The sequence below is a fragment of the Strix uralensis genome, chromosome 6 (genome assembly GCF_047716275.1).
Source record: "Strix uralensis isolate ZFMK-TIS-50842 chromosome 6, bStrUra1, whole genome shotgun sequence".
NCBI classification, from domain to species: Eukaryota; Metazoa; Chordata; class Aves; order Strigiformes; family Strigidae; genus Strix; species Strix uralensis.
In genome coordinates, this window is record NC_133977.1 from 20,705,950 (window position 1) to 20,730,580 (window position 24,631).

At 54.0% G+C, this 24,631-nt stretch overlaps 3 protein-coding genes across 5 annotated transcripts in view; all 3 read right to left on the minus strand.

Annotated features, from left to right (window-relative positions):
* The window catches only part of HOXD3 (homeobox D3), a 31,798-nt gene extending 13,247 nt beyond the window's left edge, over window positions 1-18,551 (minus strand). The window contains exon 1 of one of the 2 annotated variants that reach the window (XM_074873159.1): window positions 18,434-18,551. The gene's annotated coding sequence lies outside the window, so the exon portion shown is untranslated. Of the gene's footprint in view, window positions 1-10,317; window positions 10,417-18,433 lie in introns of those variants that run through there. The other variant, XM_074873160.1, reaches the window with a different exon arrangement.
* HOXD4 (homeobox D4) lies at window positions 1,980-6,404 on the minus strand. The gene is made up of 2 exons (XM_074873162.1): window positions 5,821-6,404; window positions 1,980-5,417 (listed from the first exon to the last, which is right to left on the minus strand). The coding sequence occupies exons 1-2, from the start codon at window positions 6,227-6,229 to the stop codon at window positions 5,113-5,115; spliced, it is 714 nt and encodes a 237-aa protein (XP_074729263.1). The 5' UTR covers window positions 6,230-6,404; the 3' UTR covers window positions 1,980-5,112.
* Window positions 18,552-22,153: 3,602 nt separating the features above from the next.
* HOXD8 (homeobox D8) lies at window positions 22,154-24,438 on the minus strand. 2 transcript variants are annotated; one of them, XM_074872274.1, is made up of 3 exons: window positions 24,020-24,414; window positions 23,590-23,737; window positions 22,154-22,993 (listed from the first exon to the last, which is right to left on the minus strand). In XM_074872274.1, the coding sequence occupies exons 1-3, from the start codon at window positions 24,146-24,148 to the stop codon at window positions 22,698-22,700; spliced, it is 573 nt and encodes a 190-aa protein (XP_074728375.1). In that variant the 5' UTR covers window positions 24,149-24,414; the 3' UTR covers window positions 22,154-22,697. The 2 variants fall into 2 exon arrangements, with proteins under 2 accessions (XP_074728375.1, XP_074728373.1); XM_074872272.1 differs by having other exon boundaries at window positions 23,590-24,438.
* Between the last annotated feature and the right edge of the window lie 193 nt (window positions 24,439-24,631).

Here is a 24,631-nt window from a genome sequence, read left to right on the forward strand (position 1 = left end):
GCCGGGGCCGGAGCGAGCAGGAGCGGGCCGGAGCGGGCAGGACGGCCGGGACTGGAGCAGGCAGGAGCGCACAGGGCGGCCGGGGAGCGGGGCGGGGGGCCGGGGCCGGCCTTTGTGCGGGCGGCGGGGGGAAGGGGCGCTCGGCGCTGGCCCCGGCCCCGCTGTCAAGACTCGGGGCAAAATTTACGACCCGGCTCGCAAAGCGGCGGAGGGCCTTTCCCCGCCGGTGGGACTGAGCGGCGGCCGCCCTGATAGCCGCATTGTTTCCGCCGCTCCGCGCCTCCCCGCACAGGCGGCCGCGGCCAGCCCCGCGGCTCCGGGAGGCGGTCAGCCTGCCTCCTCCGCCGCGCTCCGCGGTGCTCCGCGGTGCTCCGCGTTCGCCCTCTTCCCCCGCTCCCTGGGCAGCAAAGGTCACTGCTTGCGCCCGGTTCGGTTCCCGGCCGCTGCCGAGCTGGAAATCAGGAAGCAGCGTGCCCTATTTGTCAAGCGTTTGACAGCTGAGTTCATTAAGGCTTAAATAAGAAGGAATAAAAGTAAAAAAAACGTTTACGTACCGGGCGTCTCTTTTTCGGCAGCTACCAAAGAGCTAGGTGTGCAGAGAGAGGGACTGCACCCTTTGTATATTATATTCTTGGGATCTCTTCAGTTTTCAAGTCTGATAGAGTCCTTTGCTTGGCAGATTAATGACGACTCCGTGTTTCTTAAGGGACGTGCTGAATTAATTATTTCGCAAATCACGTGGTCAGGACTTGTAGAAATCTATTCTTATCATCTTCCTTGCACTTTGAAATTCTGCCTGTTATGACTGTTCCTAGCAAGATTATTTTGGTCTCTAGGCTGGGGGGGGGGGGGGGGGGGGAAGGGAAAAAAAAAAAAAGGAAAAAGAATCAGGGGAAAGGGCTAACAAACATGGCCGTTGGAAGCGGTGTGGCTCTGCACCGAGAGGTCCCTATTTACTGTACTGTACAGTGAGTGGGGTTTGCTATTGACTCTGCCTTTCCTCTTCATTCTTACCTTAACGACTAGTGGTGATATAATATACAGAGCTGTATTGATGTATCGGGAGTAACAGGAGGAGCCATTAAACAGGAGAGAGAGAAAGTATAATCACAAAATGTGCCTCGACATTTAAACTTAGCGAGTGTGTGCTTAGAAGCGCACCCGCCCCCTCCCCTCCGCGCTCCCCACGCAGGAAGGGCTCATGCCTCACGCCGTGCACCGGGCGCCTTCCCGGGCTCAGCAAGAGCCTGGCTTTGGGGCTCCTGCCTTGACCACGCTCCAGTCCTCAGTGACAAATACTTATGACAAAAATAGTGTGGTCGACTTCTCCTGGCCAGAGGTATGTGTTATTGTCTGAGGTGCTTACACAGGGGAGAAAAAAAATGATGTTTGCCTTAGGCACAGGGAAAGTTTAAACTTTCCAAGTTTGTGTTTTCTTGTGATGTTTCGTTTGTATCTACTGAAAAAGTGGAGTTTACTGCTCAGGAAAAGCTACTCACTGCATTCCCATTCCAAATTTCCATTTCTTTTCTGAACTGATTCCTTCCAGGACTCTCCTAAAAGGCACACATCTGTGTGGAGATCGAGGTGACTTCAGGTGTGGCTCCCTGCCTCCTACCACACATGCATAAATCCGGGAGTCATTCTAGGAGGGCTTGTTAAATGCAAAGCAGTAGCAAATGGATGACAGGCACTTTTAACTGCAGCCTAAATGTAAATATAGACTCCAGCTTAGCCTGGAGTCACACCATTATGGCTGGGGCAATCAGCAAACCTGTTCAAAGGGACATTTGGAAGGATGCTAGGCAGAGTCACTCATCTTTTAACACTGTAATGATGGGAGGGACCAGCATTTTCACAGAAGAGAGACCCACCTTGTAAGGACTGTTTGTTCAAGGTACAAACCAGAATCTATTTCTCTACACCTTTTATTATTTCAAATGTATATGGAGGGCTTACATCAAAACTACAGGCGACAATTATTATAAATAACGCTTTAATCAATGGCAGCAAAACATTGGCAAAGTCTATAAAAAGCATCACACTTTAACAGAGACGAGAGTATTGCTGGACAATGCGACCGTTTAACAAAGGCTCCAATGCACAACGTTTCACCCGTGATAAACAAAAATAACCAGCTTCCCTTCCTACACAAAACAGCTCTGGAGGAGGGTTAAAAAACAGTAAACCCCACACCTTCAGGTTCGTTTTCCGCGGGAGATAATGACCAGTGGGTGCTCCTGGTCGTTATTACAGACATTACTGACCCTCAGAGCACTGGCAGATGGAAACTATTTCTCTTGGTACTTTCTGCCTCCAGTTCACGTATTCTCCGAGCTTACAGCGCAATTACAACTATGTAAACTTACAGTGCCCCAGCCTCGCTCAAAGGGGACTTGCAAAGAGGGTTGTAAGAGCTGTGCCTGCTGAACCCAACACTCGTCCTGGAGATATTAACATTTCAAAAGACAATGAGACAAATTCTGCTCGCAGCTACATCCCTGTTTGACTTCAGTGGGCGGGGGAAGGAAATCTGGGGGCAGAATTTGGTCCTTTAACTTCGTGAGCCATCTCGGTGAATAAGAAGCACAAAGCAAGGATTTGCTTATCCAAGGCCATTATTTTCCAGAACTGTAGCACAGATGCCAAAGTTGGTAGCGCTCTCTCGAATAACACTTCTGCCCTGCTCCCAGCCAACTTATCACAGAGTTTAAGTAAACAGCGGGGGTCCGGGAGGGGGATTTTCAAGAAGAGTAGCCAGAAAGGTTTTCCTTTTTGTTTTGTTTTTTCCCTTTTCCTCTTTTTTCTTTCCCTAGATTGTATGAAGACCAAAGGGAGGGCTTTGGACAACTCTGGAGACGAAAGGCCGCTACCGCAGGAACCGGGTGTAACAAAACTTGCAAACTTGTCTCAGGCATTCCCTCCTCAAGCGCTGCTGCTAGCTGCTCTCCATGCCAGAGAAAGGGAAGGGTAGTTTGGGTCCAAAAGGTTAAGGGTTTAGAGGTCACTCTTCCCGGCTGAAATACAACTAATCGAATAGAAAATTTGTCCTCTGGGTGAACCTGTTCCTGCAATTTAGCCGAACTTCAGTAAAATACCTTTTCAGCTTCTCAACGTGAAGGCGTCAGAAAAAAGACGTCTTTACTATGTATGAACTCGGTGCTTTTTGTCATAGAAACAATGATGCGGATAATGCGGGAATATCCATCTTTAATATCACGACGTGGAGATATTCAAGTATTGCCATGTGCAAGTCTGAGAACTGAGCTAACCCTAAGGAAGAACAAAGAGTTTTCTCCAGGCTCTAAAACAAAAGACCAAGTCTTAAAGACACTTTGCGGACTTCTAGGGATGAGAAAAGGGCAGAAATTAACCGCTGGCCACAGTTAATGCTGCCGAATACACTCCTGATGAAAAGCTCGCCTTTTATTTTCGAATTCATTCAAGCCCATTTCGGCCAGTGTTTTCCCGAGCGAGCCCAGAAAGCAGTGAGTCCTCGGTGGGAAGCCCCCAGCCTGAAGATGGGCACGTTAACTCACCCCCTGTTCTTTCCACCTCCCTTCAGCGTTTGCTTTGCGTTTCCTTCTTTGCCCCTTTTCTCTTTAATAAAGGCATCATCTCGTTACAATTTCGATTATATGGTCCCTCTCCCAGGCTGCCCTGAGGGTACAGGAGATAAGGGCTGAGCTTTAAAATCGCCTGAGCGGCTGAGTGGCTGAGGGAGCTGGTTTGGCTGGGTTTGGTAGTTACAGCGCACTAAAACTTTGGCACGATGCAGCCAGCAGCCAGGGACAAATCCGTGGGTATTAGACCAGCTCTGCTCCCATTCGAGCCTTTCCCCTTTCCCTGAAAGCAACTTGCTGAGATTTCCAACCACTGCAGTCATGTGTTGTGGTTTGCTTAAAAACAATCACTGTTCTTCAAAAAAAACCCCAACCCAACAGACGAAAATAACCCCAAAACAAAACAAAGCAGCAACCCACATAGCCTCTCTCTCTCTCGGGCAGAAAAGAAATCTAAAATCTGATTAAAAGAATGCATTCAGCTTTCAGCTTTGAATGGCTCAGGTTATATCAGAAATCGCATCTATTTTTCACTCTGGGGTTTTCCTTTTAGTTTTTTATTGTGGGGTTGGTTTTTTGGTGGTCTCCCCCCCCCCCCCCCTTTTTTTTTTTCCTCCATTTTTAAATGAGGTATTGATGGTTTAAAGCACAGCGCTGAGCAGATCAGACTTTGGAAACAGATTTCAAGCCTGTTAGCCCTGGATGGCACACGGTAAGGAGCAGGGACGCTTCTCCTATTCACAAAGAAGGAAATTCAAAAAAAGGGACAAGAAAGTTGTGTACGTTCAAGACAAGTAAACATTACACATGTGTTCATGAGACTGGGAAGGAGAAATACTGTATTTCAGCTCCCCTTCCCTGTTTTTGGTTTTACTATTTTTCTTTTTATCTTCACTCTTCTACGTAACAAATAAATAAATACGCTAACACTATCAGTACATAAAATAACCCGTTTTCACTTAATTCCTATGCACACCTTCTGAGACTTTATGGAAATGAGCAAGTATTTTCATTACACCAAGAAAGGTAAAGCAGCACAAAAAGTTCACAATTACTAGTCTTTATGTTCAAATAAAAGACTATGCCATAAATTTCCTGTCCTTAACTTGCCCAAATGCATCCTCCCGAAATTGTATGGGATAAAAAGACAATTAAAAGTACAAATCCCAGAATAAAGCATCGAACCTTCACTTTCGAATTCAAAACTGAAACACAGGACAGTTTCATTTTCAATGATTTATTACTTTTTATGGACAGAAGGTCTCGTTTAATATTTTCCCAATTCCCACTGCCTGCATAATGTTTCTTTTTTCTTTCTTTCTTTCCCCCCCCCCCCCTTTTTTTTTTTCCTTTTTTAGGTTGTGCTAGCAGAGGCAAATAAAATAAAGTCCAAAGTAGCGTCATTTTGTCTCCTTTGTACAACAGTACCTTAAAGAAAGATGACAGTTTCTCGAGTCCTTAGCTGCTACATGCAGGTTCTGCTTGGGCAGTGTCAGTTATGTACAGTACTGGTCAGAAGCAAAGGATGAAATGGAAAATTTCACCTCTTCTACAAAGTTGTCAAGTCAGTCTGGTGGTCCTTGGAACCAGTCTGTAAATGGGGGTTTGAACCAGAGGAAGAAGACCTGCCCTTCGTGTTGGGCAGTTTGTGATCTTTTTTCCACTTCATTCTTCTGTTCTGAAACCAGATCTTGATCTGGCGCTCAGAGAGACACAAAGTGTGGGCTATCTCGATACGGCGGCGCCTGGTCAGGTACCTGTTAAAATGAAATTCTTTTTCCAGTTCTAGGACTTGCTGTCTGGTGTAAGCTGTGCGGGAGCGTTTAGGTTCCCCTCCGTTGTAATTGGGATTCACTGGGAAAAAAATACGGAGAACTTTACAAAGCTAATCTTGACTTGCCGGTTCGACTTTACAAAAGAAAACCTTACGAGCTGCGAGCATGTGGCCGGGCTGGATTCGTCCCAGTTGCTTACAATGGACGGGCTGCTCTCCCCCTCACTTAAGGCAGGCACTACAGGCACACGCAGCTAGGTAGGCTGGGAGCCTCTAGCAGGCTCCTAACATGGAGTTTTCTCCTGCACGGCAAAGCCCCGCATGGCCAACGGCCTATTTCCTCGGCAATAAAAATTTATGACGAGTGTAATTGGCTACCTCGGCTTCAAAAGCTCGTCCACGAGTCTGGCGGGGACTCGGGCGAGCGTCGCTGAGGCCGATCGGAAGCAGGGTAGAAGAGCAAAGTAAGAAGAGGATCCTTACCCGAGTTAACATGGACTTTCTTCATCCAGGGATAAACTACTGCTGGCTGCTTAACTGCTGACCCGTTTGGGGGTTTGAGGGCCGGCTGCTGGCTGCAGGCTCGCGAGTTGGGCATTGGAGGCGGTGGACAATGCTCTGCTTGGCCGGGGAAGTGGCTCGCCGGGCCGGATTGCTCCTGTCCATGACCCCGCGGCTGCACGGCAGAGCCTTGGGCATTGCTACAGCTAAAGGGCTGCTCGCTGTAGTTTGACCGTGGGTAGAGTCCCTGGTGCTGGAAATCAGAGCCCTGCGAGGCACTGTAGTACTCGGCCCCCTGCTCGCCTAGGTAGCTATTCTGCAAATATTCCTCGCAAGGAGGAAATTTGGGATCCACATACTTAGAGTTCACCATATACGAACTCATGGCCATTAATTTCTGAAGGTAGAAAATACTAATTTTTCTCGTGTTGTCTTTTTTTCCCCTGCCATAGAGCCCTCCTACTTGCTGTCAACTGAATAAAGTTAGGCGGGCATGTGACCGGCCCGGCCAATGGGGAGCCGGGAGCCGATCACCGGATTTCTCCGCAGCTCAGCATTTCCACCAATTTCACTCCATAATATCCCCGTAACCGAGTGACCCCCCTCCCCGGCGGGTCGCACCCCCCGAACCAGGTACCGGTGGTGTGGGGGTACCCCTGGGGCAGCGGCCGCCTCCCCGGCCCGCAGGTAGGGTCAGCCTTTTGTCTGGGCTGGCTTCCCCAGCCCCGATGGAGGATGCCCCGCCGCCTGATTTACCAGCCGCAATCGCCATCGGGGTTTGTTACCTCGCTTTAAATACAATATCGAAAGAAATATACGGAGCGAGGAGCTGAAGGGGGGGTTAAAAGGGAGGAAACTGATAAGGAGGCGAGGAAAAGAAAAGCCGTCAAAGAAGAGGGTAATATGATGTACAATAGCTCTGTCTTGTCTTTGTCTCGCAGAGGTCATCCAAAAGTTACCAGAATTTAGTTCTGCTGAATAAAATTAGGCAATCAGTAACTTCTCATTCACTTTCAAGCCTCAATATATATGTGTGCATACGTATGCACGCACACACGCAAACGCACACGTATATACAGAAATCTATACTCGTATCTATGTAAAATCCTACAAATGGCAAGAAACCGTTCACTTTTAACCACTAAAGTTCAATCAATTGAACCGAAGACGGCATTTAGTTAGGTTAAAAATATCACGGGTTTAATGAGATAAATTCGGTCTTCATTCATCAATATCATTCCTGGAGCACAAGTAAATACATTCCAGTGAGGCGAATGCTGCTTTTGCTGCTGTCGTAAATATTTTGATGCGATCTGGACCCTTGACAGGAAAATTTTGCTAACGTCTGGCATATCTAGTTAATTTATGATCATCTTTTTAAAGATTCATTCACTGATTGGTAGACAATTTTTTTTTTTCAGAAAATTTGTAACTTCTGGTGAGATTAACTGTTTAAATTCACAGTCTGTCAGTGAGAGTTACAACTGAACGACAACTGAAATTTTAAGAGACGTCCTAAAACTTAGCAAATAGGAGTGAGGCAGCAAAACTTATAATTTCTGAGTGTTCAGCACGCACACGCCTTTTGATTCCGCCAGTATTTAAACTTCTAACCATTTGCAGAAAGGTGAAGTTTTTGCATCGACCATATATTCCCCTAGAATCGAATCTGTGACTATATGAATATCACACAAATTCGGTTCTACAGGGTATATATAGACAACGTAATAACATTCTGTTTTCATCTACAATATAGCAGGTCTTTGCAATTCTCTTAGTCCTTACTGTCTTCTGAGGAATGCAAACTATTCTGCTGGGACTCAGTTCTGAAATACGGCTTTGCAGGAAGGTGGGATTTCAGGCAAGATTCGCACTTGTTATTACTGCTGCAATAGAGCTCTACGACTCTCCACCAATTTATAGCGATGAATTTCGCCTACCAAATTCTCAGAAAGACCTGCTGCTCACTTTAATTGTTCTGCCGTTTACGTCCTCGCTACGGAAAACGGACTTTACCGGTCAAATTGCGCTATTTAGAATAATAACGGTTAAAATAATTTAGAAAAGAGCCTTTATCTATTTAGGCTAACACGAATCTGAAGAGATTCTCCATAATTAGAAATCCCCCCTCCCCCTCAGACAAAAAGAATTTAAAAAAAAAAAAAAAATCGAAACAGAAGTAAAACAGCCGACAACAGAAACAGCGACTGGTGAAAAGGAGGAGATTTAAGGCTGGAGTTAGTTGCTCTGGGGAAGAAGAGAGTTTCCAAATTTACCTTCATCCCATTATGCTGGTCTAGCTATTATCCCCGCGAGCTGCCTGCGAGCCGCAGCCTCGCACCCTCCCAGGTTCTCCCCGCCGTAGCGTTTATGGTGAAGGGCAGGGCGAGAGGTCAGCCGAAATCATTTACAAACATATCACAAAGTTTCATTATTTTTACTTTGTCGACAGCGGCACACAGGAGTACAAAAGTTCATGAATTGTGTCTGACCCAGCTCCTCACTGCTGTCCTGCGGTCAACCTCTTCTCCTTCCACTGTTTAAAACAGGCACCATAAGGACAAATAATGGTGCGGGTGTGATACATCCAACCACTGAGGAGGGCAGATTTGGGGGTGTTGCATTTATCCGAGCGATGTATACTGGTTTGTTTGCCTGCCTCCAACTCGCAGCTGCCTGATCTGGGGATACTATTTTTAAACATCTGCTTTCTTATCACTGCGGTGGTGTCTTCTTCAGAGCAAGTGCAACTCGAAACGACTTTGTGCCCCTAATCTCTCCCCCCCGCCCCCCGCCCCCGATTATTTAAATCTCCACCCAACTATTTCAAGCGTCTCGCCCCGCTTTCTCCTCTTTTCTCTAAAGGGAGGGGGGATACCTCCCCCACACGGGGGGTTGTTAACCACCCGTCCGAACTGGCACGAACACCCCCCCCAAACTGAGCTCGCGTTTGGGGCAGCTCCCGGGAGCGGACAAGCCCGCCGAGGGCTGCCCGGGGAGAAGGGATGGGGCTGGGGAAGCAGCAGCTCCCTGCTCTCTTAATACTACACATTTTCATATTTGTTAGACGCTGTGACCTGCGTTTCACCTTATTGCACGACTTGCTCAGACAGGTCAAAGCCAAAGAGTTATTGATGAACAAAAGCGTTATATATTCACCTCCTGTTCAACTGCCCATACAAAATGCTTTTGATCTATCAGGCTTTTTGTATTCTGGTCCATAATCAGTATGCTAAATGTACGTTGGTAGAAAACAAGTAATCCATACATTTAAGGCCGGCCCTGGAATAAAATGCCAAGGACATCTACATAGCGCAGGGCTGAGCTCCGGGGGCAGGAAAGTTACCTATGGAACACAACTAAAACTGCAACGCTCGAGGGGATTCTTTAGTTCGTATTTTAAGGGCTCGAAAACCAATACCGCAACGTGTGGCAAAAAGAGAAGGAGAAGCCTGGCACAAGCAGTGAAAGAGATTATTTATCAGCAGGCAGGGAGAGGAAACAGGGAGAACCGCAAACAAACACAGCTCCGCTCCTGTGCGTGCTCCCGGTCCGAGCGGGGCTGGCAAAGGCGGGGAGGGCGATGTGTACCTAATGAATCTTCAAATACCGCAGGCTTCTCTTCCTCTTTGAGAGACAAGCCGGTCTCAGTCTGAAGCACCAGGACTAAAGCCCTTAGCTCCTTCCTGCAGCCAGAAAGGTTCAATAGCATCTCCTGCTACGCACCGAACTGCTGCCCTCTCCTCGGTCCCCCCCCGCCCAGCTCATGCGGGACCGTCGGGGGTACGAAAACCCCTACCGTGAAAGATTGCCCTCCTAAGCTCAGACCCCCATTCCCTTCCGTGCCTTCACAGAATTTAAATCCACGTTCGAAGCTCCCTTGCCTGGAGAGCCCCAGCCGCAGGGGATGGGCGCTACCGCCCCGCACGCCCCGGCCGGCTGGCGCTGCCAGCCCCCAGCCCCCAGCGCCCGCCGCTCGCCCGCCCCTTCACCGGGCTGTGCCAAACGAGGTTAACGCTGGCGAGCAGGCACAGCTCTGCCTAGAATCCCGTCTGGAGGAAAGAGGGGGAGTAGCCAAGGTTATGAGGCGCTGGGACACAACGTGATCCGTGCAGGCTCTGCACGGGGAGGCGCTGTACAGTCCCGCCGAGTGAAAATGGAAACGCTGCTAATTGCTTCAGAGTGCTTAAGAGCAGGAGGACACCTGTACAGCCCTATAATAAACCCTCAGGAGGCTGCACCTCTACCTTTAACGCTAGCCAGGATTATGACATGGTACCACAAACCGACTCCACAAAAGCCTTCACATGCTGACATAGTCTTTTTTCCCTTTTTTTTTTTTTTTTTTTTTTTTTTTTTTCTGTTTGGGGAGGTAGCAATATTCAGCAGGGATACATCAGTTTTAATTCCCCCAGTCTGAAGGGAAGAAACAGGATTTTTAAGCATCGCAAACTCTACAAGAAATAAGAGGTTACTTACCGTGGATGTCCTTCCATGCTGCCGAACCTGTTGCAATAAAAACGTTTGTTACTGTTGTATTCCACATACGGGTGATATTTCTGGAGAGCAGTTACAGACCACGTTTGATAGATGAAGGCAGAGAGGAGCTGGTGGTAAATCCTGCGAGCAGCGGAGTGCTGGGGTGGAAGCCCCTTCCGAATGAGGACCACGTTGCATTCAGGCAGTTTTTTATGAACACATGCTTTCCCTGTGCCTGGGGTGTGATCCTTCACTTTTAATATTCATAGTCTAGATTTCATACCGGATAATTTCTAAAGGAATGAAAAGTCAGACCTCCCTCTTTCACTGATGGAAAAAAAGAATAACAAAGGCCTTTTTTTTTGTTCTGTGACAATCCAGTCACTTACAAATGAAATATTCAGATCACCTTTGCTAAACCATCACCCATAAAATGTCACAATATGCCATGCAGCATCGTAACCATGCTGAGCACAGAAAGAACTACAATTTCATAAGAATAAATTTCGTATTACTCTAAGATAGGTCCCCTTTAAGATCACCTAATTAACCGAACAGTAACCACGAGACATGCGTCTTTGTTTGCATTATAGAAGGATAGATTTGACTTGAACTTTCCTTAGAATCTTTTAATAAATACATTCAAAGATCACATTAAAGAAAACAAAACCACGCGCTCGCTCTTATGCTCCTGAAACGCATTGTATATTTAAAAGTAAATAATATTGAGGGGTTCTTCTCTGTAAGCGATTTTTCACCTCCTCTATTGCCTTCCTACGATATCTTGGAGAATTATTGCATTACACACGGAGCAATTGCCTCGGTATCAATAGTTCACTAGATAGAGCTTCCCAAGACAGTTTTTGTTCAAAAAAAAGATTTTTTTTTTTAGTTCTGCCCACTCTGGATAGCATTCAAAGCTTGCGAGGACAGTGGAATAATATCAGCATTTCGGCACTAAACATTCCCTTACCGTTCCTTTCCTATCCTTTTTTTTTTTTTTTTAGTAAAAAAAGGTGAGCTTCAACTAAGGTGTCCGATGAAATTCAGAAGTGTCGGACGGGGAGAGCGGCTGGCCCCGGCGCTGCCCTAGTCACCTGAGCTCTACCTGTCCATTTTCCCCAGCAAAGCTGTCCCGCACTGCCGGGCGGAGCAGAGCGGGTACCCACTCCCACGGAGTTTCCAGGGGCACAAAGCGAGCCCGAGCGCGGCGGTGGCAGTGGGAGGCCGGTAGCGGACTTACTGCGCGCCCCCCCCGCGGACGGGGGGGCCCGGGAGCAGAGGTGCCTGCACGGCCGCATTCCCGCAGACGGTTCCCTGCTAACACTTTCCCGATTACTGCTTCCAGGAACGAAAGCATCTGCACTTGTATGCTCTTAAACTAATTTATGGTGGGAATTATATTTTGGCTTGTCAACTCTCAAGCCATAAAACAAAGTTTATTGGAATCACGTGCTTCTAAATAGCCACTCAGGACCTATCTCTGTGGAACCATAAATAACCTTCAGCTTTAAACTTTTATTCGCTAAATAAAGGTTCGCTGAATCTGTCCTGTAAAACGGGACTGGGTCGGAATAACGGGGATGGGCGGAAGGTCAGCTCCGCGGCGTTATGCCGGCCTTTTTGAGGAGCTTGAGGGAAAGCTGCTAAGAGGGAAGTTAGCGCTCCCAGATTGCTGTCGAGAAGGGACCCGGGTCTGTTTTGCCGTGGGTACCCGTTCAAACCTTTATTTGTATCTCTCAGGGGACAGGGAAGCCCATCGCCAGGGAAAAACCCAGAGGTACTGCGGGGAGACGGGGGTCCCTCTCTCCCTTCCCGGGATGTTTCTGGCATTTTGGTCAGGCGTCCCTGGAAAATGGTTTTGACTCGTTCACCTCCTGAGCTGTTGTTCGGGCGAACTGTGCCAGGGGCTGCGGGCTCGCCAGGCACCCGACAGAGCTTCCCAAGCGACCAAACTGCTGGAAATAGCGAGGGCAGCGGGCTTTGGGAAGGGAGAGAGTGTGAAGGCTGCCACAATGAGATCTTTGAGGACTGGAAGTTTGAGGAGGGTTATAAAACCATAAAACAGCCCTGGCGTGAAGGGAGCAGGGTGTGAGTTAGCAAATGAGAATTTCAAGGAGCCCGAGCACAGGAAGTCAAATGTCCCTGGCAGTCACCCGGCATAAAGGAGCCCGGGCATCAGCTCCCAATCTGTTATGGCTAAGGTGAGGAAGTCGGAGCGGCCAGCAGCTCCTGGTGCCTCCAAGGAGTGGCTTGTCCCTTCCTCGGAGGGCGGGGAGCCGCGTCCGCCCCGTCGGGGATCGGCCGCGGACAGAGGGGACCAGCCACTCCCCCGGCCCGCGGGTGCGGATGCGCCTCCCCGCAGGGGCTCAGCTCTGAAAAACGGGCCAACTTCAGCTCCTTGCTCTTGGTGGCACCAGCTGGCACCAGCTGGGTGGTGCCTGTCTAACGCCAGAGTTAGGACCCTCCTGATCTGCTCTTACTTGGTCTAACACGAGAGTTAGGTCCCTGTCGGTCTGCTCTTACTTGGCTATTTCCTACCGAATCTGTCTGTACAAGTTTGAGGTGGCCTAGAAGGGGCAGCTTAGCTCTCGCCATGATCTTCAGGTGTCTTAAGCACAGCTGACCAATTCGGTTTTCTCCAGAGAGCAAGAAGCGTCTTGATCACCTTTCCCGCTCCTTCTTTGGGACGCGGGGTTATTCTGCATCCCTCTATTTGCCTTGCTCCGTGTCAGTGCTTTAACGATACGGCAGCGCCTTTGTGCTTCACCGGTGGCCTAAGCTGGGGAAAGCCTCTTCCTCCCCGTGCCCCCTCCTGCCCCGGGCAGCTGGCGGGGGCAGTGCGTAACGTGACATTTCAGCATCTTAATAGGGCGGCCGGTGAAAGCCCAGGGGATCCGGCCAGGCGCCCCCGGGAGAGGAGTGAGCTGCCCTGCGTGGGGCTTGACTCGTGGGTCGCATTCAGCTGGAGCACGGCCCGCGCTGCCAGCCCCGGGCAGGCAGGGGGACGAGTTCCACGGGACTGTACCCCGCACCCTGCTCAAGATCCGGGCCTGGGCAAGACAGGTGCTGGACCAGACTCGGCGACAGTCTTCGGAGCCCCCCCCGAGCCCCCCGTCCTCTGTGGCCTCCGCGGAACGGCTTCAGCGGCAGGCAGCTGCAAGAAGCCAGGGTGCCGGTCCCTTGGGAAGGTGAGAGGAAAGGCCCACGGATGGGGACCTGAGGGGAAAGGTGCAACGGGGAAGTCCAACAAAATGTGGGGAGAACAGGCTGGGACGACAGGAACCACGTGGCAGAGACAAACGCGTTTGCCCCGGGCCTGGCAGCGGGTGCTGGGTGCGGCGGAGGTCCGGTCCCGGACAGCGGGGGCCCCGGGTGGGCTCCAGCCCCTCTGCCGGCACGGGGGGCGCCACTTCCCTACCCGCGTGTCTGCGATCGCTTCGGCTCTCTTGGCCCATCTCGTAGGCAAGAGAAGCCCACGGTTTGGAGACGGGGTACGGTCCCGCGGGTGCGGGAGGAGAGGAGCCGTAGCGAGGCGGGCGGGCGGCCTCTGCGAACGGGGCGGGAGCGGCGGCCCGGGCCTGGCAAGTGCCTCGGGCAAACGCGTCCGGGAGGCTGGGGCTGGGAAAGGGGAGGCTGTGGGATAGCGAGGAGCTGATGAGCGAGATACAACTCCCTGTGATCTAGGGGCAAGGTGAATGTTTCTCCAACTGAGTAATTCTAGCCCTGAGATTTTGAAGATGGAATTAGGAGGATTTTCACATTTCCTATTCTAATATGCAGATGTGAAAGTTGACTTTCAAGTTCCGGCCAGTTCATTCTCCAGGCTTTTATGCGAGTTCTCATATTCGGGACTGACGATCTGGAGATGGATAAGAGGTGGAATGAAGTAACTCGGTCATAATCGGTTTCCCTCTGGTAATTGTTGCGATAAAAGGGTTGGGGAAATTGCGTCGCATGTGTAAACCACCGTCGCTCTCCATGCTACTTGACAGTCACGAAGTCCTACCCCGAGGACCACACCGCCAGAAAATGACAGGCTCGGTCTCTGACTTTGAAGACCTACCGAGCGCCTTGATAAAAGCGCCTGCTTTCATCACAGCCCCGACCTTTCAGCAGTCCCCTCGCCGCCCATGCCCTCGCCGAGCAGGATGTGGGCATGCAAAGGCCCCTGCCCGCAGCGCCCACAGGCAGATCCGGCGGCAGCGGAGGCCCGGAGCGGGCAGGGCGGTGGCGAGCCGCGCCTCGACATCAAACGGGGGCAGCGGCGGCGGCACCCCGGGTCCGCGGGGGAAGAAGGCGAGGAGCACGGGGCAGGGAGGGGAGGCCGGGGGCCGTGGGAGCGTCTAGCTGGGGCAGGCAGGGCCCGGGGGCCGCCAGGGTCGTGTCCGGGCACGGCTGGGTAAGATGAAGCCTGGAGGCAACAGGTGAGGCGGAGGCAGGGAAGTCTGCCGGGCCCCGGCTTGCAGGGGCAGGGGGGATGTGCGGGGGCCGGGGGCTCTGCCCGGGGGCAGGGAGCCGGCGGGGAGGCGGGTGCGGGCCGCCGCGGTGCTCTGGCACCCACATCAAAGGGGCAGGGAAGGAAGCGGCGGCTGCTCGACATCAAAGGGCGGGCCGGTGACCGGGAGGGCGTCAGGGCACTCGAGGTGAGCCCCGCCGGCAGCGTGGGGAAGGCAGGGAGTGCGGAGGGGCGCACACGGGTGCGCGCAAGGGTCCGCGGACCCGGGGCGAGCGGGAGGCCGCAGCGTTGGAAGTAGTGAGACAAACGGGGCCCAGCTGTGGAGGGCTCCGGCGTCGCCCGAGAAAGGTGGCGGAGCCGCACCCGTGCCCGCCGGCCGCCGGTGGGCCTCTCCCGTGGGCAGGCGGGCGGCCGGCTCCGGGTCCCGGGGCGGGGGGCGGCGGGCCCCTCGCCCGGGCGGGGAGAGCGGCCAGGCTTGTCCTACAGCGCCTTCTCCTGGAAGAGGCCGTGGAGACAAAATGGCTGGTGGAGGCGGCCGGGGCCTGCCGCGCCCCCGGCGGCCGCTCCGCGCCCCGGCCCGGCCGCCCCGGGGGCGGGATCCTCGGGCAGGTGACCCCGGCCCGGGCCGTCGGGGCGGGCGCCCACCCGCGGGCAGAGGCGGCGGAGCGGGGCCCCGACGGCGGGGCCGGGCGGGCGGCGGGGGGCAGCCCCGCCACCCTCGCACCCTCGCGGGGTCCAGCTCGGGTCGCCCCCACCGTGGGGCTCTGGGTGGGCGATGCGGGCTGCCTGCCCCCCTCCCGCCGCCCCCTCCCCCGCGGGCGGTGGGGGGCGAGTGCTGGGTTTGGGCCGAGCCTGATGCCGCTGAATGCACTTTTATTGCCTCTTGTCTCTGGCGGAGACCCTTCCTCCGCTCCCTGCCCGGCCCCCGCGACCTGCTGCAATGTTTATTGTGCCTCATCTTTTCCTTTCGCTTCCTGTTTTTTCCTCTCCCGCTCCAGCAGCATTGAGTGCCGCACTGCAGTAGAGCCGTAAATACCTTTAACAGCTGCCTGCCAACCGAGGGGTGAAATACTGTCTTTGTTCGGATTTTTTTCTGCCCCAAGCGCTCATAAAACACCCCGTGAGAATTATATTTGTTTGGGGAAAGAGAAACATTATTGGGAAATAAACGAATCGGAGGGATTTGCGGTTCTTAAGAGTGCAAAACCAACGTGTATTTCTTTTCTCAGTCTTATCGGGTTTCCCGGGTCCGCAGTTCACATCGCCTCTCGCCCTTGCACCGAACCCCTGCCAGACTCGGGGAGCAGAGGCTGCACTTCTCCGAGCGATTTGCAGCAGCTAAGCAGGAGCCCAACCGGACTCCCCAAATGGCAGCCGGCGCCAGCGATACCTGGGCACTGCCAGGGAGCACAGGCTGCCCTTCCCTGCGGGTTATTTTGTGGTGGGGCTTTTTTACTGCCCGTGCGTCAGAAAAGTGTGGACTAGGGCTCGGCTCTTTCCTTTCAACAAAAAAAGGAGATGAGTCATAAATTCTGTCGAACACGTCGGGAAACGAAGCAGGTGGGAGAAATGTGAATTCTGTATTCCAAAAATTATGGCACACCAACACATCTATACTCATACAGGCGCCCAAGTTATATGGATATATAAATATATATATAAAATTACAGTCCTCATGTGCCATATATATACATATACATACAGAGTTTGTTATAAATACTCACAAACACATAGGTATATTTAAGAGCACGCACATACTTATGTGTGCTCCAATGTTAATGACAGAAATGAAAGAAAAAGGAAAAAAAAAAAGAAAGAAAAAAGAGGAAAAGCAAGGAAGGAAGGAAGCCGTTTAGGAGGGAAAAAAAAAGCCGAACTCCCACATAAACCAGAGGGATCATAAATGCATATGTGTATCCGCATGTGTCAACATATGGACTCGCAGACACACACATGCACATTAGAATTCGTTAGAACATCCTGCTTTTGTTTTCTTCTTTTCCCCCAGGCTATGAATAATTTTTCAAAACAGCTCAAGGACGAGATTTTTCGAAGTTTTGGAGAGATTTATAGCCAAGCAGCTATAATTACTGTGCCACCTCGGAGGGATTCTGAGAGTGAAACTTAATGCAATACATACTTTCCAAGTTACTCTTGAAGACTGTTGCTATGTTGAAAACGATTCCTCCCAAATAATCCCCAAGTCCTTCAGCAGCGCAGGGCGGTCGGCTAGTGCAAGCAGCCAAAGCTTGAGGGAAAGGCATCCTGTCGCCTACTGTAGTGGGCTCGGGCTCAGCAGCTGGGGAGGTGCTCGGGGATGAATTAAAGCAGAATTTCTTCTGCGGCTTCAAAATATGTACCTGGGGCACGACCCACACCTTTCCACCCTCTCTGGGTACAGTTTAATCAGGCATTTTGCTTTATCGTTAAATAAGTGGCTGCTTTTGAGGTAGATGGCGAGTCAGTAAATTCCTGCAGTGCCATGGCACCGTGCATTTCCATCGCTGACCAACGACGTGAACAGTAAATACCAGGCAGCGGGATTTCTACTGTGCGTTAAGGTTTTGAAAATGAAGAGGAGATGTGTAAAATACATATACGTTCAAAATAATATACCTCAAAAAGAATATATGTTGTACAGAGAGTGGAGGTGTAGATCCGTATATACACGTATAAAGGTAATGCGGATATGGACATATACCTATATACGATAGGTAACGCAGATAAAGTTTGCGTGACTGTTCCATCTCCTCTACATATTTCAAATTAAACCTGGGTTTGTTGTTTGGTTTGTTGTTGTTTTTTTTTCCCCCGAGAACTCGCCCCCGGTTTAGCCCTTGATGATTTCCGCGGGGGTGAGCCGCCGCGCTGGGGGCCGCGCTCCCAGCCGTGACTCCGCGCATCCCTCCCCCGCGCCGCCCGGACGCTGAGCCCGGCCCGGTGCCTCCCGCCGAGCCGGTCGGAGCTGCAGCCCCGGGCCCTGCACGGTACGTTCGGTGGGAGAAGGGTGTGCTCGACCGTTCCGGCGGGGCGGGCAGGGGCTCCCGGGGCTGGCCCGGGGCACGGCCCCCGGCCCGACCGGCTCGGCGGGGCCGCCCCGCGCCCTCCGCCCCCGCGGGAGCACTGACCCCTATTCTTCTGCTAAAACACCTGTTAAGCTTTAAAGTTACGCGCCCGCCCTTCCGCCATGGGAAAAACAAACCGCAGCATCACCACCCCGCGTTTCAGACTGGCAGGGGGAAAAGCAGCCGGAAAAAAGGCCTTTTATTGGAAGAAACCCCGCGGCAGGAGAGAAGCCGCCTGCGCGCACTGCGCCTCAGCCTTCCACCCCTCGGCGCGGAGGGTCGCGGAACCCCGCGCCATCGCGGCCCGCAGCGCCTATTCCGCGCCAGACCGCGCAACAGCCGCACGCACCCCGCGGCATACCCACAACTATTATTAATACTAATAACAATAACACCCGTAATTACAGTAGCAATAGCAGCACCAGCAACAGTAGCAATAATAATAATAATAATATCCATAGCAAGAACAAGGGGCTGCGAGGTACAGGTGACCCAACGGGGCAGGACAGGGGAGCCGGCACCGTGCCGCGGAGCGGGACGGTGCGCGGGCGCGGAGTACCGGCGGACAACCCGAGGGGAGCCGAGTGCTTACCAGTTCGCAGCACTACCCGCCTGCGGAGGAGCCCGGGAGGGTCGCTGTAATCCATTTCGCACCCGCGTAGCAATCCGTGTGCCGGAGGAGGCAGCGGCAGCGGCGACAACCACCGGCGGCCGAGGAGCGAGGGGCTGGAGGCGGTGCGGCGGCGGGCGCGGGGCTCCGCGCATCCCCCCGCGGGCGCGGGAGAGGAGACGGCGCGGGGCCGGGGAAGTGTCAGAGCGGCGGCGGCGGGACCGGCCGCGGGTTTTGGGGCGCGGGGCACAAACATGAGGGCGACTGCCATACACCTCAGTCTAGACAAAGGTTAGAAAAAGAGGGGCTGAGGCTCTCTGAAGGCAGAATGCAGGGGGAAATTCGCCAGGGAAATCAGGAAAAGGCCATGAAAGCGCTCGCTGCCTGCACATGACCAGCCGCAGCCAATGACGAGCCCAAATAGGTCATAAAAAGGTCTATTACCAAGTTGTAAATTTTCTTCAAACAAAAAGGAATTTACTGCAATTCCTTGCGGATTTTGCACATACTGCTTCCCAGCGCCATGTTTCTTTCGCCTGCGCGCTGCGCTTTTACTGAGTCCTTGGTCCCGCCTGCCCGCGGCCTGCGCGCCCCGGGCGCGGTGGAGGGGCCCCGCGGGCACGGCTGGGGCGCGGAAGATCCGCGCGGGGAGCGGAGAGCGGCGAGCCCCCGCGCAGCGACCGCGGAGTCGCACGAAAGGGGGGGACCGCGCTGTGCCCGTGGGTCCGTGTGTTGCCCCAACGAAAGGGGGTTTAACCCGCTTCCCCCCCCTCCCCCCCTCCCCCCGCCGGGCCCTAAAAGAAACCACATTTCCTTTAGCGCCCACTACTGAAGCCGAAGCCGTCGCTGGCCTAAAAATAGTCCAAGCCGCTTCCCCACCCCGGTGTGCCGTTCCCACAGGTTGCGCCGGGCGCTGTCATCGCGCCCAGGCTGTCCGCAGCCTCCCCGGGCGCGGCCGCCTCCGCCCCCGAAGAAACCTTCCCGGAGGCGCTCGGACCTGGGGCACCAACAGGGAAAATCCGATTCTTAGAAAGTACTCGAAAAGCCTAAAAACCGGCCCCATGTCCACAGGGAAGGCTCGGCTCGGAGACGGGATATTGTGGGTGTTTCTTGCTCAAGTTTTGTTTCAGGGAATAGCCAGAGGCCTCCATCAGTGGCCTCCGTGTTGATTGTACCTGCCTCGAAAACAGAGCGAACAAAAATAAACACTCCTAAAGACGTAGGATCTTTTAAACACGCTGCTTCAGCAGTTGCACACCCGTGAATGTCACAGCCGTGCAGCGCGTCCCCCGGCCGGGGCACCGGCACCTTTCGCGGTGGCTCTGCGGCACCCACGGCCGCGCAGACCTGCCCGACGTGGGAACGGAGAAATTTCGCGGAAACCAAACGCGCGGTACATCCGCGCTGCGGCCGTCGCAAGCGGCCTCTCGCCGCTGCTGCCGCCGCGACCCGCGCAGCCACGGCTTTTCCCTGCCAAAATACCGCTCCCTGATCCGGAGCTCGATGGCTCCGATTTTACCGGGGGCTTTACTGGCCGCCTGGGCCAACTTTGGCTCGCTTTTCTTTTTCTTAGCAGGACTCCAAGTATGAAGGAAGGAAAGATTCAGCTGCCAGCCTACGGGGGGAAATGCCTTAACAACTACAGCGATCTTTTGTTTTTCTTAATAAATAAGACAGGGACGATCTCAGTTACCACTAGGCCTTCGCAAATGATGTGCGCACAAGGAAGTCAGTTTTTGCCTGCGTGGCTGCGTTCCCAGTCGGCCCAGGGAGAGCGACGCTAACGGAAACTTCTTCAGGAATATTTTAATTTTATCCTCTTTGTCTGGAAATCAAAAACAACTACGGCAGCATCTCTTCCCCGGACAAATGTTAGCGCAGGAAGTGCTCCGCTCGGATGTGAAGGTCTCCGATGTGCGGTTCCCCCCGCAGGCAGCCCCGGTTTGCGGCGGGCGGCCCCGGCACGGCTCTCCCCGCGGCAGGGCCCGCCGGGACCCCGCCACGTCAAGCCTCGGCCGCAAGCGCAGCACACGAAAGAGGCTTTTTCCCTGTCCGGGGACCCAACATATCGGTGCAACTAGCAACGGGTATTATTTTGAAAAGCGTAGGGGGTTTTCACGCATCAAGCGACTGGGTTTCCTTAAGCGCGCCGCCATCAGCCCCACGTCCTTCCTGGACACTAGGGGTACCGGTGTGTTTATGCAAATCCATGCAGCAAAATGTTTACTTCACCGCTTTGCTGCAGTTTCCCTCGTTTACAACCTTTAACCAACTACGCGATTAAAATAAACCGAGAACAATAGCTCCGCTTGCTTGTGCCTCCCTGTAGGCGCTTTGCAGGAGTGGAAGCCTGCCTGGCTCGGTGGTGGGGAGAGGGGAAGAGCAAGGGAAACGAAATGAACCAAATCCGCAGCACAAACCCCGACCCCGGGACGGCGGTTCCCTCCGGGCCGGGCCGGGCCGGGCCCGCTCCCGGGAGCGGGAGAAGGGCCCCAGCACCGGGCGGGCGTGGCGGCGGCCGGTGGCCGGCGGCTCCCCAGGCCCCTGGGTGTGAGTTGCCGAGCGGGGCCCCGGCTCGGTCCCTGCTCCGTCGGGAGCACGCTCGTTTCTCGGGCAGATCGTATAAATTTGTGGTGTTTGTCGCAGCGACTGGCGGGTCCCTGCGGTTCCCTTCACGGAACCATCACTCACGGGGGCGTGAGGCGGTGGGGAGAAAATGACGCAGAAATCTTGGTAGGGATTTATACCTCAGCCCTCTGCCTGCTGTTCCTAAAAAGGACTGCTCTCGGCCGTCCTCTCAGATACCGCGGTCTGCGGGACCCCTCCGCAGAGCGGCAGAAAGGGGAGGGAGGGGAGAGGGGGAGATAAATTAAACCGTTTTACTGATCAGAGGGGATTTCTCTTCCCGTAGCTGCGGGGAACCGTGCGGCAGGCTTTGCCGTCGCCGGCTGCGGCCTCCGCTGGGAAACGCACCCAAGCCGCGAGACGATATTTAGGGGGGGGAAAAAAAAATGCCCTTCTATCTGCTTACGCGTGGTTTGTGACCGCTAACCATTGCAGCTCCCGAGAAACCCCCACGCAAGGCTACGAAAGTTTTGCATTTCTCTGCTCGTCCGCCATCTGCGGGGGAGGCTAGGCCTGGCCTGGCCGCGGTTTGCGTGGCGGGGCTGGAAGCCCCGCAAGGGTGGGAGCAGCCCCCGGGGCCGGCGGGGGCCCGGCGTGCGCCCCGGACCCGTCCCCCCAGCCGGGCCGGCAGCGCGCCGCTCCCCGGGGTAAAGGGCCGCGTGTGCCGGCAGTGCCCACCCCCCCCGCCCCGCCGCCCACCCGCCCGGGGGGGGGCTCAGGAAAAGGCGAAAGCAGCGCCCGGGCGCACACGTCGAGGGGGGTGCCAGGGCCGGGCCGCAGCGTGGGCTCGGCCCGCAGGTGGGGCCACAGTCCCCGCTGGTCGCTGTTTCGACCACGGCCCCGCAGAGCCCGTGGCCGGTGGCCCCCGAAATGGCGGTGGCGGTGGCAGGGTGTGCAGGCGGCAGGGAGCGAAAACCAGGGTTTGTACCCAATGTGCCATTCCCTGACCCCGCGGAAACACCCGGCATCGGGAGAAGGACGGGGGAAAGGCGCAGGGGAGAGTTAGTCCAGACGCGGAGAGGCTCTGAGGGTTATTGGAGGAGTGGATTCCAAAAAGGATATCAGGAAGCCGATACATTTTATATTTGAATAAATTTGGTTTATTTTAATCAAATATCAATAGCAGAAGGTTAAATATATTTCTAAGATCTTTTCTTCAAATTTATTAAATTTATTTAATTTACTCAACATAAGAACAAGAATTAAAATAGTACAAGTGCACTTGTCTTGATTAATAAAGCATCGTTAAATGTCTTGCTTATTGGTATTCATTATTAGGAAGTTTATGTCGTTTCCCGCAATCACCGTCTTTTAAGATTGCAAAAAATATATATATATTTATATATATCATTAGAAATGTATTGCTACAAACTCTGTATCAAATTTGCAAAAGAAGAAGATGAACTGTTAAATCTAGAGATTGTTCCGGATACGGTTAAAAACAAAAACCAAAACAAAACCACAAACAACTGAAGCACCCGAAGCAGAAAAATGTCAAGCGGAGGGACACGGGGTCACTCGTCCCACGGCAGGACCACGTACAGGGGGAAACGGGCCGAGATGTCGGGCTATGGCGCTGGTTATTTTTGATAGCCTAACACAAAGGCTTTTAGGGCAAAATTTAATTCGTCTGGCCTTCAGCTCTGTCTTCTTCCAGATCATGTGCTTCCTTTTTGGCCTCCCCTTCCTTTCCCTCCTGTCTGGAAGCGGGGAATTTGTCCTTGTTGTTCTCTTTTTTCCATTTCATCCTCCTGTTCTGAAACCAGATCTTTACCTGCCTCTCGGTGAGTCCTAGTGCGTGGGACACCTCGATCCTCCTCTTCCTGGTCAGATAGGGGTTAAAGAGGAACTCCTTTTCCAGCTCTAGAGTCTGGAATCGGCTGTATGTTTGTCTTCCTCTCCTCCTACCCGGCGCTGCTGTTTAAAACAAAAACACAGGGTTTTGCAGGTTGGTGTGGTCGTTCAAAACAAGGCGCAGGCAGAGAGCGGGGGCTCGGGTCCCCTTGGAAATCCCTCGAGAGAAGCCCCCCCAGAAAGGCAGGGAGAGAAAGTGGGGGGCACGGAGGAGCCTAGAGCTTTACCCACGAGTGCGGGAAAAACAGCAATAGCAGCTGCACGAAGGGCCTCAGCTCTCCCCCTGCGTCGGGGTTTACGGGGCCGAGTTTACGGGGTCACTTTATTATCTGGCCAGCGGCCCCCCCCCTGCCCTGCGCCCTTCCCGCTCAGGCGGCGGCGGCGGGAGCCGAGCGAGCGTGTCCCCTGCGCCGCTGTGTCCGAGAGGCGACTTTAAGGCTACTCTTGGGGTGACAGCCGCCTTCTGCAGAGCTTTCTGTTGGCTCACTGTATCGCTTTATTATCGCAAGCCACCGCGGTGATAGGAATCGCGGGGAGAGAGGCGGGGAGCGAGGGAGGCAGAGGCAGGGAGCGAGAGGCAGCGAGAAAGAAGCGGGAGGAGGAAAAGAAAGTTTCAAACTCAGACGTGAGATGGAAGCAAATTTTTGACTGCGTCCAACCTTGTGGTCTCATCCAGGGAAACATTTGAGCAGGAGACGAGCTCTGATTTAAGTGGTCTGGTTCCTCGCCAATATTAGCACTGGACGATTTACAGTCAGGATATTGTACCAGCTCGGCCTCTTGCTGTGTCGTAAAAATCTGCTGTCTCTGTAAGTTATCGTATCCGTAAAATTTAGCGGGCTCCCCGTGACAGGTAACCCCGCTGCAGGGGGCAGGAGGCGGAGGCGCGGCGGGGGGAGGAGGAGGCGGCTGGTAGGCGGCCGTGGGGCTCCCCCCGGCTGGGTGGTAAAAGTCCGAGGCCGCGCCGCCGCCGCCGCCCCCCGCCCCGCCGGGCGCGGGGTGCGGGAAGCCGGCGGCGGCCGCGCCGTTCCCGTAGAGCAGGGCGGCGGCAGCGGCGGCGGCGGCGGCGGCGGCGTGGCGGCCGCTCACCTCGGGCGCGAAGTGACAGTCGTAGTACGGGGGATTGATGGGCTCCCCCGCCGCTGCCGCCGCCGCCGCCGCCGCCGCCGCCGCCGCCTTGTACTTGGAGTACAGCGGGTTGACAAAGTAGGAGCTCATCGGGGAGGGGGCAGCGGCGGGCGGGGGCGCGGGCGCGGGCACGGGGCGCTGCTCCCGCCGCCGCCGCCGCCGCCGCCGGTGTCTCTACGCCGCGCTCATGCCGCCGCCGCCGCTCGCCCGTGCGCTCCCCGCTCCTGTTCTCCGTGTATGTGGTGACCAGGACTGGAATATAATCGCTCCCAAAATGACCTGCCTCACTGCTTTTACTATTTCCTATTAGGCACACAGCAGCCCGCGCACGCACACGCGCGCGCACACACACACACACACACACACACACGCTCATGAGCTCAGGGGGGACTTTTGGCTTCAGTTTACATGTGCCGCTCCTCAGGCAAGAAAAAAACCCGGCCCAACCCTGCCCGGATCCACCCCGGCCGCGGCACCCCCGCTCCCCCCGCCGGTGCGCGCTCGCCAGGAGCCGTCGATACCCCCGCCGCGCAGGGGCGAGGCGGCCGCGCAGATCCCGCGCGATAACCGCGG

What these genes read in the sequence shown, in the direction of transcription:
- HOXD4 (XM_074873162.1), bottom strand. Translation starts at nt 6,229, where the DNA reads ATGGCCATGAGTTCGTATATGGTGAACTCTAAGTATGTGGATCCCAAA. An exon ending in GAAAGTCCATGTTAACTCGG is followed by an intron (nt 5,418 to 5,820) that starts GTAAGGATCCTC and finishes TTTTTTTCCCAG; the next exon opens with TGAATCCCAATTACAACGGA.
- HOXD8 (XM_074872272.1), bottom strand. Translation starts at nt 24,148, where the DNA reads ATGAGCTCCTACTTTGTCAACCCGCTGTACTCCAAGTACAAGGCGGCG. An exon ending in TCCCTGGATGAGACCACAAG is followed by an intron (nt 22,994 to 23,589) that starts GTTGGACGCAGT and finishes TGTTTTAAACAG; the next exon opens with CAGCGCCGGGTAGGAGGAGA.